The sequence below is a fragment of the Diplotaxodon limnothrissa genome, linkage group LG7 (assembly GCF_057381915.1).
Source record: "Diplotaxodon limnothrissa isolate DT_005_m linkage group LG7, D_limnothrissa_male_GT1.1, whole genome shotgun sequence".
Taxonomy (NCBI): Eukaryota; Metazoa; Chordata; class Actinopteri; order Cichliformes; family Cichlidae; genus Diplotaxodon; species Diplotaxodon limnothrissa.
This window is the reverse complement of record NC_140602.1, coordinates 1,258,464-1,275,451: the sequence shown is the minus strand read 5'-3', so window position 1 is coordinate 1,275,451 and position 16,988 is coordinate 1,258,464. Positions and strand designations below refer to the sequence as shown.

At 44.1% G+C, this 16,988-nt stretch overlaps 1 protein-coding gene across 3 annotated transcripts in view; it reads left to right on the top strand.

The window, feature by feature from the left end:
* gnao1a (guanine nucleotide binding protein (G protein), alpha activating activity polypeptide O, a) overlaps positions 1 to 16,988 on the top strand; it is a 109,016-nt gene that overhangs the window by 22,954 nt on the left and 69,074 nt on the right. For all 3 annotated transcript variants that reach the window (XM_085358960.1, XM_085358962.1, XM_085358961.1), the window contains exon 3: positions 9,249 to 9,390. In XM_085358960.1, coding sequence (XP_085215086.1) covers positions 9,249 to 9,390 — 142 coding nt within the window. The remainder of the gene's footprint in view (positions 1 to 9,248; positions 9,391 to 16,988) is intronic.

Below are 16,988 nucleotides of genomic sequence, written 5' to 3'. Positions count from 1 at the left end.
TTAGCTAGGGCTGTTCGATATAACGATATATATCGGATGACGATATAAAAACATCTATCGTTTCATTTTACGCTGTCGTTTGTTTCCTGGTGTCACAGAACAAACTGTTTACGGCAATATGTTTTCATGGTTTTGATGGTCACTGTAGTGGCTATATTCATTTCTTATAGTTCTCTCTTTCTCTTATATTTAATATAACCACACTACGGACGGACAAGCGCCTGTTTTTATGCGTTGTCGTTGTCGGTAACAGCATCACGTGTCGGCTTGTTAATGTTCCACATAAACCTTTCACAATAAAGCTCAAGATCCTGTTGAGACTTTTCAAAATAAACTGAATCACGTGAAAGAGCAGATTATTTACGGATGAGAAGTAAAAAAGAGCCGCCAGGTGCTAAAAAATAAACCTTAGACTCAAACGTTAGAACAGGCTTTTCCCCGCAGCACGCCGTGTAAGAAATACTCCCAAAGAAAACGGCGCCGTTACAACTTATGTCTAAAAATGTATCGTTTCATGCATCGGTTAAAACACTCGACTCCAGCTACACGACGCGCAGCTGGAAACACTTCACACAAGTCGAGCTGCCCGAGATTCACAGACTTTACAGAAAATGTTACATGTTTGTGATTTATATCGTTATCGGACGATAGATGTCTGATATCGGGATATGAGATTTTGGTCATATCGCGCAGCCCTATTCTTAGCTATCTTTGACCAGTGTTGTGAAGGTTTGTGTCTCATAATAGGTTCATGGTGCTCAAAAGTAGCTTTTTTTTATAACCTTCCAACATCATCATCTTGGTTTTAAGTGTATAAAACTTATTTTCATTTCTAAAACTGTGACGCTGTTCTAGATTTAAGTCCAACACCTCACTTAAAATAAGTCATAATTCTCCATTTCTGGTGCGTTTACCTTTCTATAAGCTAAACAGCTTTGTGTCTAATTTGAAGTGTGATGAGATATTTTGACTAGAAATTGAACAAAAATACTTGGTAACATTTTGAGTTTTTGCAGTGTTTACTTCAAGCTAAACGTAAGATTTCAATACCTGCATCCATAAAACTGAATTATTAGTTTTATTAATGCTTTCATATATTTTAAGTACAGTATTTGTTGCTCTGGAGATTGATGGTTAACTGATGCAGCACATGCTCCGTACTGAATTATCACAGCTCCTGCATGTAAAACTGTTGTGGCTCTTCTATCCTGTCCACACTTACAGTCTCCTATAACTGTACTCATGAGGCACATTTAGGTTATGTTATATAACATATGATGCTACTATACTCACTGGCCACTTTGACATACATGCTTTTTCAACTGCGTGTGAATACAGATATCTAATGTCTGTGAAGGTTCTCAGTCATCCAGGTCATCGTAGTCAAAGGAGCTTGCAAAGAAAAGCGTCTGGACTCCCACTAGGCTTATATCTGGGACTCTCCACCATTTGACCTTAGAACTGAAGAAGCTTCTCGGATGAGAGGTGAAACGTCTTCAAGCAACTTAAAGAAGTCCAGACGCTTTTCTTTGCAAGCTCCTTTGACAGATATCTAATATTTTTGTGTTGTTTAGAGTCTCGCTGTCTGCAGTGTCTTCTTAGCTAAGAGAGATGAAGTGGTGAAGCAGATGCAACATCTGAGGTGACCAGCTTAGTCATTGACAGTCCAGCTGGGTTGATGTTTTATGTAGTGTTATGTAGTAAGGCTGCGTTTGCAGATTGTTTTTCTAAATCATGCGACAGCATCAGATAAACATCTGGATGTTTGGATTTGGACGTTTTCAGTTCATCACGGGACTTTTCTTGAAGGCTGTTGTAATCTTTAGCTTTGTGCTGACTCTGGGGTTTCCCCCTGTAACTGCGTCTCTTGTTGCTTGTTACAGAAACTCTTCTACCATTAGATTTTCGTGGTCGATGAAGAAGCAACGGTGACGAGCGTAGAGATGTTCCAAACGTGACTGCAGTTGGAAGAATTGTTTCTGCTCTGGAGATGTTGAGTGATACAGATGATGAGAGCACAATAAATACTGAAGAGTCTTATGCACTCACTGGCCACCTTATTAGGTACACCTGGCTAGTGCCAGGTTGGATCCCCTGTTGCCTTAATGTTTCATGGCACTGACTCAACAAGGTGCTCTGCTGCACACCTCAGTGTTGCCTGGCCATTCTCCTCTGACCTCTGTCAACATCTCCCCCACGTCTACATGCCTGTATGTATTGAGCTGCTGCTATGTGCTTGGCTGATTAGTGACTGATACGCACTGATCTGTCAGAACAGATATTTCCAGATCAGTAGTTCATGTTACGAACATCTCACATGAGTGTTGTCAGTGCACAAAGAAAGTCTCTTTCTGGCCTAAAAAGGGCTAAATTCCATTTATTTTCAGCTATCTGAGCTGGAAAAGACGCACTGGTGCAGACGGGCAATCCAAAGAAGAAAAATGATAACGTTTATTTATTATTATCTTAATATTTAGCTTTGAAAATCTTATTTTTGGAGATATTTTTGTTAATCATGTCTTTGTCCTGTCTTCCTTCTCTCACCCCAACCAATCACAGCAGATGGCCCCGCCCCTCCCTGAGCCTGGTTCTGTCGCAGGTTTCTTCCTGTTAAAAGGGAGTTTTTTCTTCCCGCTATCGCCAAAGTGCTGCTCATAGGGGGTCATATGACTGTTGGGTTTTTCTCTGCTGTACGATCTACTTTACAATATAAAGCGCCTTGAGGCGACTGTTGAATTGAATTTCTTTTGGACTTTAAACTTACATTAGCACCAGAAGCAAAGGGTAGGCTAAGAGTTTGTGAATGTATCGAGACTGTAACAAATTTTCTCCATGAATTTAAGAGTTTTCAAAACCACAAATATAAACCCTGCAGGTGTAGTGAGACCAATGCCCGGACTCTATTGATATGCACATAAACTCTTCACAGCAATCCATCCAGTAACTAGTTTGGATCAAAGCGTTAGACCAGCCATCCCCCGAGCTTCGCCTCCAGCACGGCTTAAATACCGGCTTATGTGTGTTTTGAAGAAAAGCAGAGACAGAGCTGAGGGCATCGGGATGTGTCTGTGAGAATCTGTGTGCTCAGGATGCTGCTGCTTGACCTCAAGGTGTGATGACAAGTGAGTGGAGCCGAATAACGGAGCAGCTGATGCCTCCATTTCACTGTCTGTGTGTGTGTGATGGGAGGGTGGAGGGGCAACGTTACTGACACCTTCAGTTATTTATAGCTTCTTTATCACACACATTTTTATCTCCTCCTCTTTCTCCTTCACTCTTTGCACTTGCTGTAATGTTCTCAGAAAACACACACACACGCTGTGCATCCGAGTCTGAGGCAGCGCTGACAGGAGTTGGTCAGTGTGCACTTTGTCACTACCAAGAGCTCTGTCGACGAAGAACGGAAAGGGAGTGGATGGACGGCATAGTGCAAAAGAGCCAATCACAGGGCTTTGTGCGAGTGTGTGTGTGTCAGAGCAAACAGTGTTAGCTAGCAACAGTGCAGGGCTGAGATAAAGACCTAATTGCATAGTGTGCTGTGTAGGCTTTGTGTTCTGTGAGTGTTCACATGAGTAGGTGTGAGGATAAAAATACGAGGCATTAACGAGGCAGGCGCGTTGTGTTTGATATCATGTGTGCGCATCAACAGTTTTTCTTTCTGTGGGTTTCGTAACTTTAGCCGGTTAGCTTTAAACTTCAGGTCATCTTGTCAACGGAGCCTTCAAACTCCCAGAAACACGAGTTTTTAGCGCCTGTTGATCAGTGATCATCAGCAAAGAACGGCCACGCTGGAGTCGATGTAACCAGTTTGACAAATTTAAAAGTGCGCTATAGGCAGACACCATCCTGTGACTGCTATATAACATCTGCTGATTGGCCCCAAAATGGCAGCCACAGGATGATGTCATGGAACAGCGTTGTGGTTAAATTGCCCATATGTCTGTCTCTCTGTCCATCTGTCTGACTCGGTGTGAAACTAAACTATGTTTCAGGTCACCGTGCAGATTGTGCCAAGGCTACGTGAAATTGTACACATACACACACCAACACAGAAACACACACACAGTCCCTTGGCTTTGCTGACAGAAGGGCTTGGAGAGTGGGTAATGAGAAAAGGTCCTCATGCATGAAAGCTCACGTCAGCAAGCTAGCCAGCCGCTCGCACACACACACACACACACACACACACACACACACACATGTACAGAGATGGGAAAACATGTCAGTTACACTTCTGATAACATTCATAACACTAATTTTAAGTCTTTGCTCGACCCTGCTCTCCCCAGCTGTGACCTTCGGTGTCTTCCTCTCTCTTCCCGAGTTAGCAAAGATGCCAGTAAAACTTTCTAGAGCGCTTTCTTCTTCCATCAACCCTCCTCCTCGAATTGTTTTCCAGTTAGGGAATCACGTAAAAGCTCAGCAACATCCACAAAATGTAAATCGATTACCATTTAAGAACAAAATAGTTGAGACAGAGCTAGACGGAGCACACCTCGCCATGCTAAACAACGGGTAGCATCACGATATCCAGCTGAGGAAAGAACCACCTGCCTTTACGTGTCAGAGGATTGTTTTAGCTGTCTGTGTCCAGTTAGCTTAACAACCTTAATGCTGTGTGTTAGAAGCGCCACGGGACGTAACGTAGGGACAACACGGGCGTGCTGAGTGTCGGCGCCCTCCCACGGCCACTTCTGTTCCTGATGAAAGGCTCAACTTTTGGTTTGGTTTAAAAAACTTTATTCCGAGTTCTTACCTCACAGTCAGGTTTACATGGAGTTTACATCTAGTCCAAGATGGCGCGGCCACGTCCAGACGCCTTCCTGACCGCTCTCTGTGTGCATGGGTGTTGGACTTTCTCACTGGCAGAACTCAGGTGGTGAGGGTGGGCAGGTGCTTCTCCAACAGCATCACCATCAACACAGGAGCACCTCAGGGATGTGTCCTCTCGCCACTGCTCTACTCCCTCTACACTTCAGACTGTGTGGCCACCCACGGCTCCAACACCATTGTGAAGTTTGCTGACGACACAGTGGTGTTGGGTGCCATCTCCAACAACGATGAGGCGGCCTACATGGATGAAGTGAAGAATCTGGCATCGTGGTGCCAGGACAACCACCTCCAGCTGAACGTCAGCAAGACCAAGGAGCTGGTGGTGGACTTCAGAAGGGGTCAGCACAGAGACTACAAGCCCATCATCATCAATGGAGCGCCAGTGGACAGGGTGCAGTCCTTCAAGTATCTTGGTGTCCACATCTCCTCAGACCTGACATGGGCTGCCCACATTCAGGTCCAGACCAAAAAGGCTAGGCAGCGCCTGTATCACCTACGACAACTGAGGAAGTTCAGGGTCTCTCCAAAGATCCTCAGGATTTTCTATACAGGCGCTGTGGAGAGCATCCTCACACAGAACATGATATCGTGGTTTGGGAACAGCTGTGTGAAGGACCAAAAAGCTCTCCAGAGAGTGATCCGTACAGCAGAACGCTGCTGCAGGATTGCTCTCCCCCCGCTTCAGGACACCTACACCAGGAGATGCCGGACTAGAGCAGCGCAGATACTGAAGGACCCGTCCCATCCTGGCAACAAACTGTTCCAACTTCTGCAATCTGGTAGAAGGTTCCGCATCTTCCGGGCAAGGACAGAGAGACTCAAGAGGAGCTTCTATCCCCAAGCCATCCGTGCCCTAAACACACACACCCACCCTCTCACATCATCTATAATTGACTGAGACAGGACTCTTCCAGACACTAAACCAAGGCACAATGTACATTTCAATTCCTTTAATTTTAAATATGTTTATATTGTCTATCCTGTAAAATAGTCAGATGTCTATTCATATTAATGTACAGAATTCACCTGCTTGCTGCTACTGCTGCACATTCACCCAGTGTATATACTGTATGTATGTGTATATATATATATATATGTTCTTCCTCTACACCCCCCCCCCCCCCCCAATTTTTGCACATGTCGAGGAGCGTGTCAGGCTACATTTCACTGTGTGTTATACTTGTATAACTATGCATGTGACAAATAATAAAGAACCTTGAACCTTGAACCTTGGAAGCACATTCTCACAGTGCAAAGCTGGCCGAGCGCCCCTGCAGAAGAGGCTCTTTGTCATAACTTTAGCTTCCTGTCGTATAAACACAGAGTCCCCAGTTCTGTTTGTTAGGTTATTTCTGACATCAACCTCTCTATTGGCATCGTTTCCTCTTCCCATTAAGAGTTTCTCCTCTCTGGTGGTAGGAAAGGTGGAATTTCAGAAAATGTCTTTTTGGCATCTTTTAGCGGGGACGCAAAGATCTGTCCTGGTTCCCGTCTGCAGCTCCAGGCTTTGGCCCTCTGTGTGAAAGGCACTGATGTAAATAGAAGTGTGGCATATTTATATAGGACTGGCACACTGCCTGATTGATCTGAAACGTTACACTGACCGAGACCGCACACACACACACACACACACACACACACACACACACACACACACACACACACACACACACACACACACACACACAAAGTCAATACCGTTGGACACTCACAGAAGCAGTAAACGGATGTATCGTACCACACATCTGCCATATGTCAAGAAGCACACCAAACCAGACCCCGCAGAGCAGAGGCCTTTTTAAACTGACCACGAACTCTGTGGTCAGGTTGTTATAAAGAAACCGAAGCTTTTCCTTATTTCCTTTCATGTACTTTACGTCATAACGATGGATGTTCATATTAAACTTGTAATGAGGTCGGCGTATGTGCGAGTAATCCCCGTCAGGAACAGAACTTCAGGATTTGGACTCTCAGCACTCCGTCTGCTCTTGGCTCTCTATGATTTTAGTGAGGGTGGATATCACCTTATATGGTAATCTTAGGCGTACAGCAACCCACTCACCTGCTGTTCAAACCTTCTGTTTGAAAAGAGCAGAAGAGCAAAGAGCTCACTTCAGACCTGATATAAGTGAGGATTATTTTGATTCATCAGTCAAGCACCTTTCAGTGTAATCGATGTTGTTCTCCAAAAGTTTAATCTGTTCATCTGGACGTAGCGTTTTGTGGGAGAAACGTTTCGTCACTCATCCAGGTGACTTGTTCAGTCTCAGCTGACTGCAGATAATTGATGTAGTGTGAGTACATAATACTTTATCTCACCGGCTCATGACTGATGCTGCGTATTGCTGTCCAGCTGTCACTAGTAGTAACTAAGAACAAATATAAGCGTTCACATGCTAAAGAACAAGATGTGAACAGTTTCTCTGAACAGTTTCTCTGAACAGTTTCTCTGAACGTCCACTGCGGGGCTGCTGACAGCGCTTATATTTGTTCTTAGTTCCTACTAGTGATGTGCGATACCACTGATTTCCTTTCCGATCCGATACCAAGTAATATTCAGGGTGGTATCGACGATACTGAGCCGATACTTTGTACAAAAACTTATTTTATTTGTTGTATCTTAAATTATAGCGTCATAATGATTACAGGACATCAGATTACTTGTTCTTATCACTTAATAATGCAGAGTTCATCATATAGAAATAAAAAAACTGAAGTTGTGCTATTTGACCACCTTGCCTGCCTGTGAGAGACGTCTGTCTCGCCCTAGCAGCACCTGTCCCTCTCCTCCTCTTCAGTTCGTCTCAACGCTCGTCATATTCTGTGATATGATTTACTCTGAGGTGACAAGGTTAGTGATGTTGCCACAACCATACATGCCAACCCTCCCGATTTTTCTGGGAGAATCCTGATTTTCAGTGCCCCTCCGAAAATCTCCCGGAGCCACCATTCTCCCGAATTTCTCCCCGGACAACAAAATTGAAAAACCATATCGCAGAATTCATAGCGCGGCCCAGCCAATTCCAGTTTCCAACAATGACGGCAGCTACTTAGTTTTAATATTACTCTTATTTCTCTTTCTGGGTCGCAAAAAAACTTTTAACATATTTTCAGGTGAGAATGTAGCTGTGTGAACTTCAAATATCTGAGCCCACACATCGTCTTCAAACCCCCGCGGTCTTTCACTACTCGGGTTAAACATGATATTTAAGTCACTTTGATAACTTAAAAATGTTCTTGTTTGGCTTCTTCAGTGTTTTATTTATTCGTGAGTAAATCGGTTTGGCTGAGATTAAAATGATTAGATTAAATTTAATTTAACTTTTTTAATCCCTCGGGAGGGTTACTCCGGGGTTTTACACAGCTGAATAAACGTCAAACAGAAAATGATTAAAGAGAAGTGTGAGACGGTCGAGAGTTTAAGTCAGCGCCCGGTTATATTTTAGATAGCAAGGAGCAGACGGCAGAGTTTCACTACCCGGCTTTCTTTAGACCGCGAAGGTCTAAAGAACCCTAAGGCGGAAGAGGAAGTAGTTCCTTTGAATGTAGACAATCCGAATGTTATAGTTTCTTTCCACTGTGTTCCTGTTAATGATAAACTACAAATTTACCCTAAATTACTAAAATATCGATATTTTAATGTGAGAATCGATTCTAGAACATAAATGATTGGTATCGGAGGAATCGATATTTCAGGATCGATCCGCACATCACTAGTTCCTACACGTGTCTCTCTGACTTTACCGAGCTCTTTGCACTTTCTTTACTAGATTTCTTTTCAATTTGGATTACTTGGTTGTAAAGTAAGAACAGTGGGATAGACACAGGCCTGTAATACACGCACAAATGTTTGCAGCCGTGTTGGATCCTGATTTGTGCCCATGCTGGAGGCCCGTTCGTTCGGGTTTATTTATGCATGGTGATGTTGTCTATCAGAATTGCCTCACACTGTTGCCTCAACCTGTATCTGTCTGTTTGAATCAACCTGTTGTTCGTGGCTGTCCGTCTCTCTGTTGGTCTTTGTCTCATTTGTCCATACGAGCGGGAGTCTACCTCGCTAACTGTCCCTGCGACCGTCTGTCGCTGTGCCCTTGCGTTAGGTGCAGTGAAAGACATTGTGGCATTTCAAACAGCAGCCTTAAATGTCAGGTTAGGCTACAGTTATGAGCCCGCTCCCTCCCTCCTCTCCGGTCCAGGCTCCACCTGTGCTTATCTCCATTTTCCTCCTTTTCCTCTTTTGTATCCCACGAACGTGTAAAACACCTTTGCCGTGTGCTTTTAATCCACTTTTTTATCAGGTTGAGAAGCAAACCTGTGCCTGCACATAACTTTGCTGTTCACTTTGTTTGCCTGTATAATGAGCAGAGCCCAAGTATTTAACATTCTTTAATGCCCGTGCGTCTCTTTGTTTCTAGGATCATCCACGAGGACGGTTTCTCCGGCGATGACGTAAAGCAGTACAAGCCCGTTGTTTACAGCAACACCATCCAATCTTTGGCCGCCATCGTCCGCGCCATGGACACGCTGGGCCTGGAGTACGGAGACAAAGAGCGCAAGGTCAGCTCCCGTCCTCAAGCGTGCATACACGTTTCCCAAGCATGCCCAGCAGAACGTACGACACATAAATGACTCATTTTCCAAATACTGTCACCAACATTGTAGAGTGTGATGACAGATCACCATAAACGAGGGAAATGTTTTGTGATTTTTTTGTATTCTCACTTCTGTGAACTAAATAAGGCTCATCATTAAGCACTTAGCTCGTGCACCAAATTCCCAGCCTACGACTGACGCACGTAGCCACGGGATGGACCACATAACTGGGATAGAGCAGGGAGAGGCCGGCGTGGGCCTTGCAAGACAAAAGCACCAGGAGTCCAGCTCTTGTATCAGACCTGTTAAAGTATATGTGGCAGGACAACGATCTCTACCAGCTTCAGCTCCTCGATTTGACCTTTTTGAAGACAAAAATCTCTCCGTATAAAGTTGTGGAGGATAGCACTTAAATATAGCGCAGGTGTAAGACTGCCTGTGCTGTGGTCCCTGAATGCTGATAGCTGGTCTAAGCAAATTCAGGTGCGGCAGTTCAGCAACGTGGAGGACGCATAATCAGCGAGCCAGTGTCAAACTGACACAGACCTTCCCTACACATTTCACTCTTGACTGGTTGCAGCTGTGTCTAATGTAAAAAATATTCACAGCTTGTTCGTTTTCCCAGAACGTTAGACGCTGCCATCAAAGACAAGTTAGCATCACATTAGTATTCACTCAGAAAGCATCATTTTTCAGGGAACACTTTAAAGACGGTACGATCTTTAAAGACCGTACTGAATGACCTAACCAAACAATCCTAATGTGACCAAGGAGACACTGAAGGAAAAGTAAATGCCCGGTGAAAATGAGGGAAGACAAACCATCATGAAATGAAAAACACCAGCTTCCAAACAAACGCCGCCTCCTGAGGGACAAACGGATCATTTGCTTCACCACAAACTCCAGTGGCCTCTGAAGTCATGGCAACTTTGATGCTTTGGAAAGCATCGACAGGAAAGCAGAAAATGATCAGCACTTGTTTTATATATATTTCATATTTTAATGTCTTTGTTTCGCTTGCTGAGATTGAGCAGCGATCTTGCATCTTTTATTTGATAAACTGTCTTCAGTTTATCGGGATTGGCTGTGAACGGACCCTGTCACGCTTGGGCCGAAATTCCTTCACACTAAGGCTCACACCGGGTCACTTTCCCAATTTTGCTTTAAGTTATAAAGTTATTTTATTATTTACATTTGGCCTAATATTGATCCTTATTGCTGCTTCAGAGGATAGTTGGAAATGTCTGTCAGAATCTGCAGAGTATACAGAACAAATAAAATGTTCACGTTGTCTTCCCAACAGTTTCACTGACATCTACACCGGATGGCCAGGAAGCGTTCGCAATGTCTTCTCCGGCGCTGATAATGGCGTCTGTCTTGTGTCAGTGACGTAAAAGACGGATTTAATGCGACATGACCATCAAACAGCAGTCGCTTTCTGAAACATCAGATATGTATCGGATTCAGGACCACATACCAAAGTGACCCAGATCGGCTTTGAAAATATCGGATTTGTGCCGTTCACACTGTCACACCATGATCGGATAGATGGTCGCAGAGGGTCAGAAAAGTCGGATTTGATGCGCTTTCGCCTGCAGCGTGAACGTAGCCTTAGTCTTTCCCACTTCTCAGTCCTCTGAATCCTGAAGTATACACGTTCAGTATACGACCTGCTAATTGAGGATTATGAATCTAATCCACAGAAGAGGATCGGTTCTATCTGAACGCAGGGCAGCGGGATGAGGCTAATCAACCGCTCCTTTATACTCACCTCAGTTTCAGGTTCCAAATTTCTAATAAATCAGGTCATTAGACTTGTCAGGATGACTCAGGCACTAAAGAGTGCAGGAAATGCAGTCATGTATGGCACCTTCAGTTAAATGCTGAACATCAGCTCGTGGTTTTGAATGCACTGCTGTAGGAGCGAACACGTTTTCACTCAGCCTCACCTTCTCTGCTGGAACGTTTTGTTTGACCTCTGTCTGCACATGAAGCATCCTGATGTGTTTGTGTGATTCAGACGAAACACTGACACGCCCACTTTGTTCCTGATGTTGTATAAAAGTTCAAAGTGAAGATAAATGCTGCTGGTGTAAGTGTACATCATTAGCAGTTCTGTGTAGTTGTTGATGATGCGTCGCCATAGCAGTCGTGGTGATGATGTCACAGTGGTGATGATGTCACGATGACAGAATATCTGTCCTCCTCATCACTGCGTGAGCGGCACAGATTTGAACTGTAAGAACACATGCAGGTGACCTTAACCTTATCCAAAGGCGCGGTGTATTTTTAATCACAACGCTGCTTTTGATACTCCATGTAGAGGCTGAAATAACAATACACCTATTGATCAGGATATGCTGTGTGTGTGTGTGAGTTGTCTTTGTTAGACTATTGAAATGAGGACATTTTGGAAACGCAGTAGTGTGAGGAGTCAAGGTCAGCCATACAAACGTGTGTGTGTCTGTTGGAGGGTATAATATATCAAAGTATTGCGTTTCTATTTCGAGGTAAAGTGAACAGCCTCAGCTACATTGTTATTTGTACAGAGTCAATCCGTCCACCCAGCCAGCCGTCCAGCTGTCCGTTTTCTACCACTTATGCAGGTCATGGGGACGGCAGGCAAACCTCTCTCCTGCCCTCCAGCACCTAAAGCTCCTCTGGGAGACACCGAAGTGTTCCCAGGCAAGAATGGAGCAGTTTATGTTTTTGGTGTGAGAGTTGACATTTTGAAAAGTGTCTACAACAAGATTTCTGTGCTACACTACTTATCAGGTTAAAGTAACGTGTGTTACAGAAGGGTTGCAGGATTATAACCGGTTCTGAAATGAATGCAAAGTGTTGAAGAAGAGGCGTAAAACAGGAAAGAGGACAGAAGATCGATTTTTCAAGGCAAAATGGAGAAGTGACAGTGGACAAGAAACAGAATGAGCTGTGTTTACACTCCCCATCTGACTTCCCCACAAAGTAACCAGAGCAACATCCTACCCACATCAATAAAGGACGAGGGGCGAACGTGAACGTTTTTCATACCCGTATCCTTCAAGCTCTCCTCTTACTCTTTCAGCTTCCCCCTCTAATCCTGTGCTGGGATCGCGTATGTCAAACCTGTCCCGTCCTATCTTTTTCTGGTCTTTTGCTTGCTCTTCTGACTGCGCCCCACCCACCCACCAATCTGTTTCTCTTCGCTAGTTGCTGTGGCAACCCAGTGTTTTCCCTTGCTCTCAACACATTCCACAAGCCCGTGTCCAAGGGCGCCGTGACACATACACTTGGAGACGCGCACGCACAAACTCACACGCGTATGCAACACATGCACACATTATGATAGCTTGCTTGAAATAGATCTTTGAGCACTTTTCACTCAGGCTTCACAGAAGAAGCTTCAAAGAGAAGCCTCTTTGGTGTTAAAGCCTCTGCTGGGCCTTCAATAAAACTACAGTTTATGGCTCCGTGCTGTGACCTGAGGTAGTATACTATGTCTGTCCTTATGTACATACCAATCAGTCCCATTCTCGCAAATCTTAGGAACTATTTTTTTCATATTCAGTTCAAGCAGGGATGAATGTAATCTAGTGATTAAGGCCAAGGACAACTGTATGACAGTAATGATAGTTTCCAGAATTCTCTCCTGCAAACACAAAGTCTAAAAAAAGTAGTTAAAGCTTAGGGCAAGGGTGGGGAACTCCAGGCCTCGAGGGCCGGTGTCCTGCAGGATCTCACCCTGGGTCAGCACACCTGAATAAGACGATGAGTTCATTACCAGCCTCTGCAGGACTTCAAGACATGTTGAGGAGGTGATTTAGCCATTTAAATCAGCTGTGTTGGATCAAGGACACATCTAAAAGCTGCAGGACCCTCGAGGCCTGGAGTTGCCCACCCCTGCTTTAAAGTCAAAGTCAAATTTATTTATATAGCACATTTAAAACGACAACTGTTGACCAAGGTGCTGTATACAATTTAGGCGAATGCTTTCACCTGTATCGTCCTCTGTGTAAAGTTCCCCTCCATTCCCAGACCAACTTGTATTTAGAGATAATGTCCTACGGGATGCATTGGTTAGTTGCATTTAGATCCATTACTCCAGCAGTAGCAACAGTGCAGTATTTAAAATACGAACAGTAAAATATGGCATTTTTCATCCATCCATGTGTTTTTTTTGTAACCGCTGTTGTCATTTAGGGTCCCAGGGTGCTGGAGTCTGTCCCAGCCGTCACAGGGCACAGAGGCACATCCTGTACAGGGCGCTGGTCTAGCACGCCGTTTGCACTCATATTCACACATGGCCTACTGCGTGTCTTTATGATAAGCTGAATCATTCCACTGGTACAGCCTATGTTCTCTTACTTCATGCTGGACGTGTTTGTTGTGTTTGAGGTTGGATGGTGATCCCTGTGGAACCAGTGCCAGTGTTTTCCAGGGTGAGGTATGGATGATGGAGATCGCCCGACCATTCTTCTTGGAATAACATCAGCAGACCTTAAGTGTCTGCCTGGAGCAACCACTCGGGATTTTTTTATTTATTTTTGTTCGAGCCACAAATAATCAGCCTGTGCTTTACTCGTGGATTTGCCTTAGGCTTCATTTTCTGTGTCGGTATATAAAACTAAATGAAGTCAGAGGCAGTAGGGCAGAAAGGCCACTGTGATTGAGATCAACTCCACTTCAAGATATTCATTAACATTTTATTGTTTCAGCAGGGAGGGGTGCTGAGCGTAACTAGGACAGGACACACATCCTGATTTTATAACCTCAACATTTGATAACAGAATCAGCAGTTACAGTTAAAGACAATGACTGTACTGTGATTTCTGCCATACTTAAATATACTCAGTAAATGTACTTGTAATCTCTCCTCTCTGACGTAACACAGTATCCAGAGGGAGATGTTCCTGCTGCCGGGCAGCAAACTTTGACACTCGAGGGGCAGTGCTGCTGACGTTTGACTTTCCTCAGCTGTCACCTTTCTGTAGTGTGAGATGCTAAAGTATGTTAGCAACACATGACATGTGATGATGACTTCTTTGAATAAGAGCTTGGGTCTAAGACACTCAAGTTATGATATGTATATCTATTTTTCTATATTTACAAATAAATGACGAGTGCAGCAGTCAGTAATTCAGGTCTGATGATGAGAAGGAAATTATGGACGCAGCTGCTATTGAAATGAAGCGCACGCAACTACTGACATCAGAGAAACACTCGGTGTCTCCATGGACCCTCAGAGGGAAACAGGGAAAGAAGATAAGATGGAGCGGGCATGACGGGGATAGGATGATGATAGGATGGACCGAGTGTGGAAGATAGCGAGACAGCGAGAGCTGGCAGACAGGTCGCTGCGTGTTGTTGTGGAAACTAGCTGAGTTATTCTCACGGGTTAGTGTGTGTGGATGTTCCTGTCTAGCTATCTTTGTGAGGACCGAAATCTGCATTCTACTATACTTGTGAGAACCAGCAGTCACTTGTGAGGACACACAAACCGGTCCTCACAAGTTTGAAGACATTTAAAGGCTCAAAATGTGGTTTTAGTGTCAGGGTTACAATTAGGTTATGGTTAGGTTTAGGGTCAGGCATTCGTTTGTAATGGTTAGGGTGAGGGGCTAGGAAAAGCATTATGTCAATGAAGGTCCTCACTAAGATAGCTATACGGGCGTGTGTGTGTGTGTGTGTGTGTGTGTGTGCGCGCGTGCGCGCACATGTGTTTGTACGTGTGAGCTCCAAAACCAACGCCCATCTGAACACAATGTTCCCATTGTGTGTTAAACATAAAATAATTTACACACGGCCATACTGCTGCAATAAACTGGAGACACGTAACAAATATAGCTCAGTTTCCCTTTTTGGGTTGTGATGACACACAAAGTTTTACATATCAGGATATAATAAAAATAGTCAATAACAGGACTTCAAATTAGGTACTGATATGAACTACAAACATGAGATACTTTATTTATTAAAACCAAAACCAAAGATACAAGCTCACTGCTTCCATAAGAATTAATGGGGTAAGGTACAGCCAAGTGCTGCTAATTAAATGAACTGCGTGATGAAGTGTGAAGGACAGACTCTACAGAGCACATTTAGGATGTTAAAAGTTAAAGTTCGCGACAGTACAGTCAGAAAAAAGACTGAACAAGTGCACCTTGTTTGGCAGGGGTGTCAGGAGAAAGCCTCTTCTCTCTAAAAAGAACAATGAAAGAGTATCTGAACAAAACACAGGGAGCAAGAAGAGACCGCCAAAAGGCCCGGGAGCAGTCGTTGGTTGACTGTGAGCTACCAAAGTATTCTGTATCTACAGCAGGTCTACGTCGCTTATGAGGCCGTCTGTCACTCAGCTAAAGCTTGGCCAAAAGTGCTTCAGGAACAGGACGGTGATTCCAAGCAAAACGAGAAAGAAATGAATCAAAGTGTCGCGATGGCACAAAGACTTCAACTCGTCCGAAATGCTGCGGCAAGACCTTCAGAGAGCCGCGCGTTAATGAACCCCAACAAACCTCAATGAGTCGAAGCAGTGTTGTTAAAATTCCTCCACAACGATTTGAGAGACTGATAAAGAAAACAGTTACTTGTTGCTGCTGCTAATGTTGGTTGTACAAGCTGGTGAATCATGGATTGTACTTTGTTTTTACAAACTGCTTCTATGTTTTAGCTTCGTTTTTGTTTGGACCTCATTTTAAGACTTGGGGACGAGATTATTCTGATCATTTCCTGATATGTAAAACCTTGAATTAAAAGGTGATGTGTGTTGTCCTGAGTTTGAATCCAGCTGGTAACCTGTAGTTCCTCTGTCTGATAAAGGCTTGATGTTTTCCCATTGGAAGGAATTCAATGGAATCCATCTGAGCTGTAGCGTCACAGAGAAATGAAAGAAGTTGGAGGCTGTTGGTGTTTCATTAGGATTTATTGACCAGAACAAAATATGTAGAATTTGCATCTACAGATCTTCTGCTTTTATTTCTGTCTCTATCTGTACATTGGATCAGTTTCCTGTTTGCTGTAGTGGATTTTTTCTGGGTAGCAATAAGCTACAACTGTCCTGTCATCAGTCTGGCTGTCAGATTGAGGCGTGTTCCTTCACGTGATGAAAACATTCAGCTAAGAAACCACCAAACCAGTCAAATCTCTCGATCACCTGTTTGAGGTGCAGTTAATAATGAGGAAAAACCACATTTTGCCACATAAATGCTGATAATATCAGAATGAATCATTAAAAGGAGCAAACGGGACCTGGATCATCCCTGGATGTGTGAGGATCACCCGGTAATGAACAGGTGGACAGTGGTCACTGCACAACTGTGTCATTATAATAAAGCAGCGTTGTAGCCCAGTGTGGGCGTGTCCAAACCTGTTACAGGTGTGTGCACGCAGAGTAGATGAGCACACTTTGAATGGGATCATTGCAGATCCCTTCCTGCCAGGTTAAGAAGGTCAGTGTATGGACACAGCTTCCACCACAGACACACACACAGACACACACTGACACACACACAGACACACACACAGACACACACACAGACACACACAGACACACACACAGACACACACAGACACACACACACGTG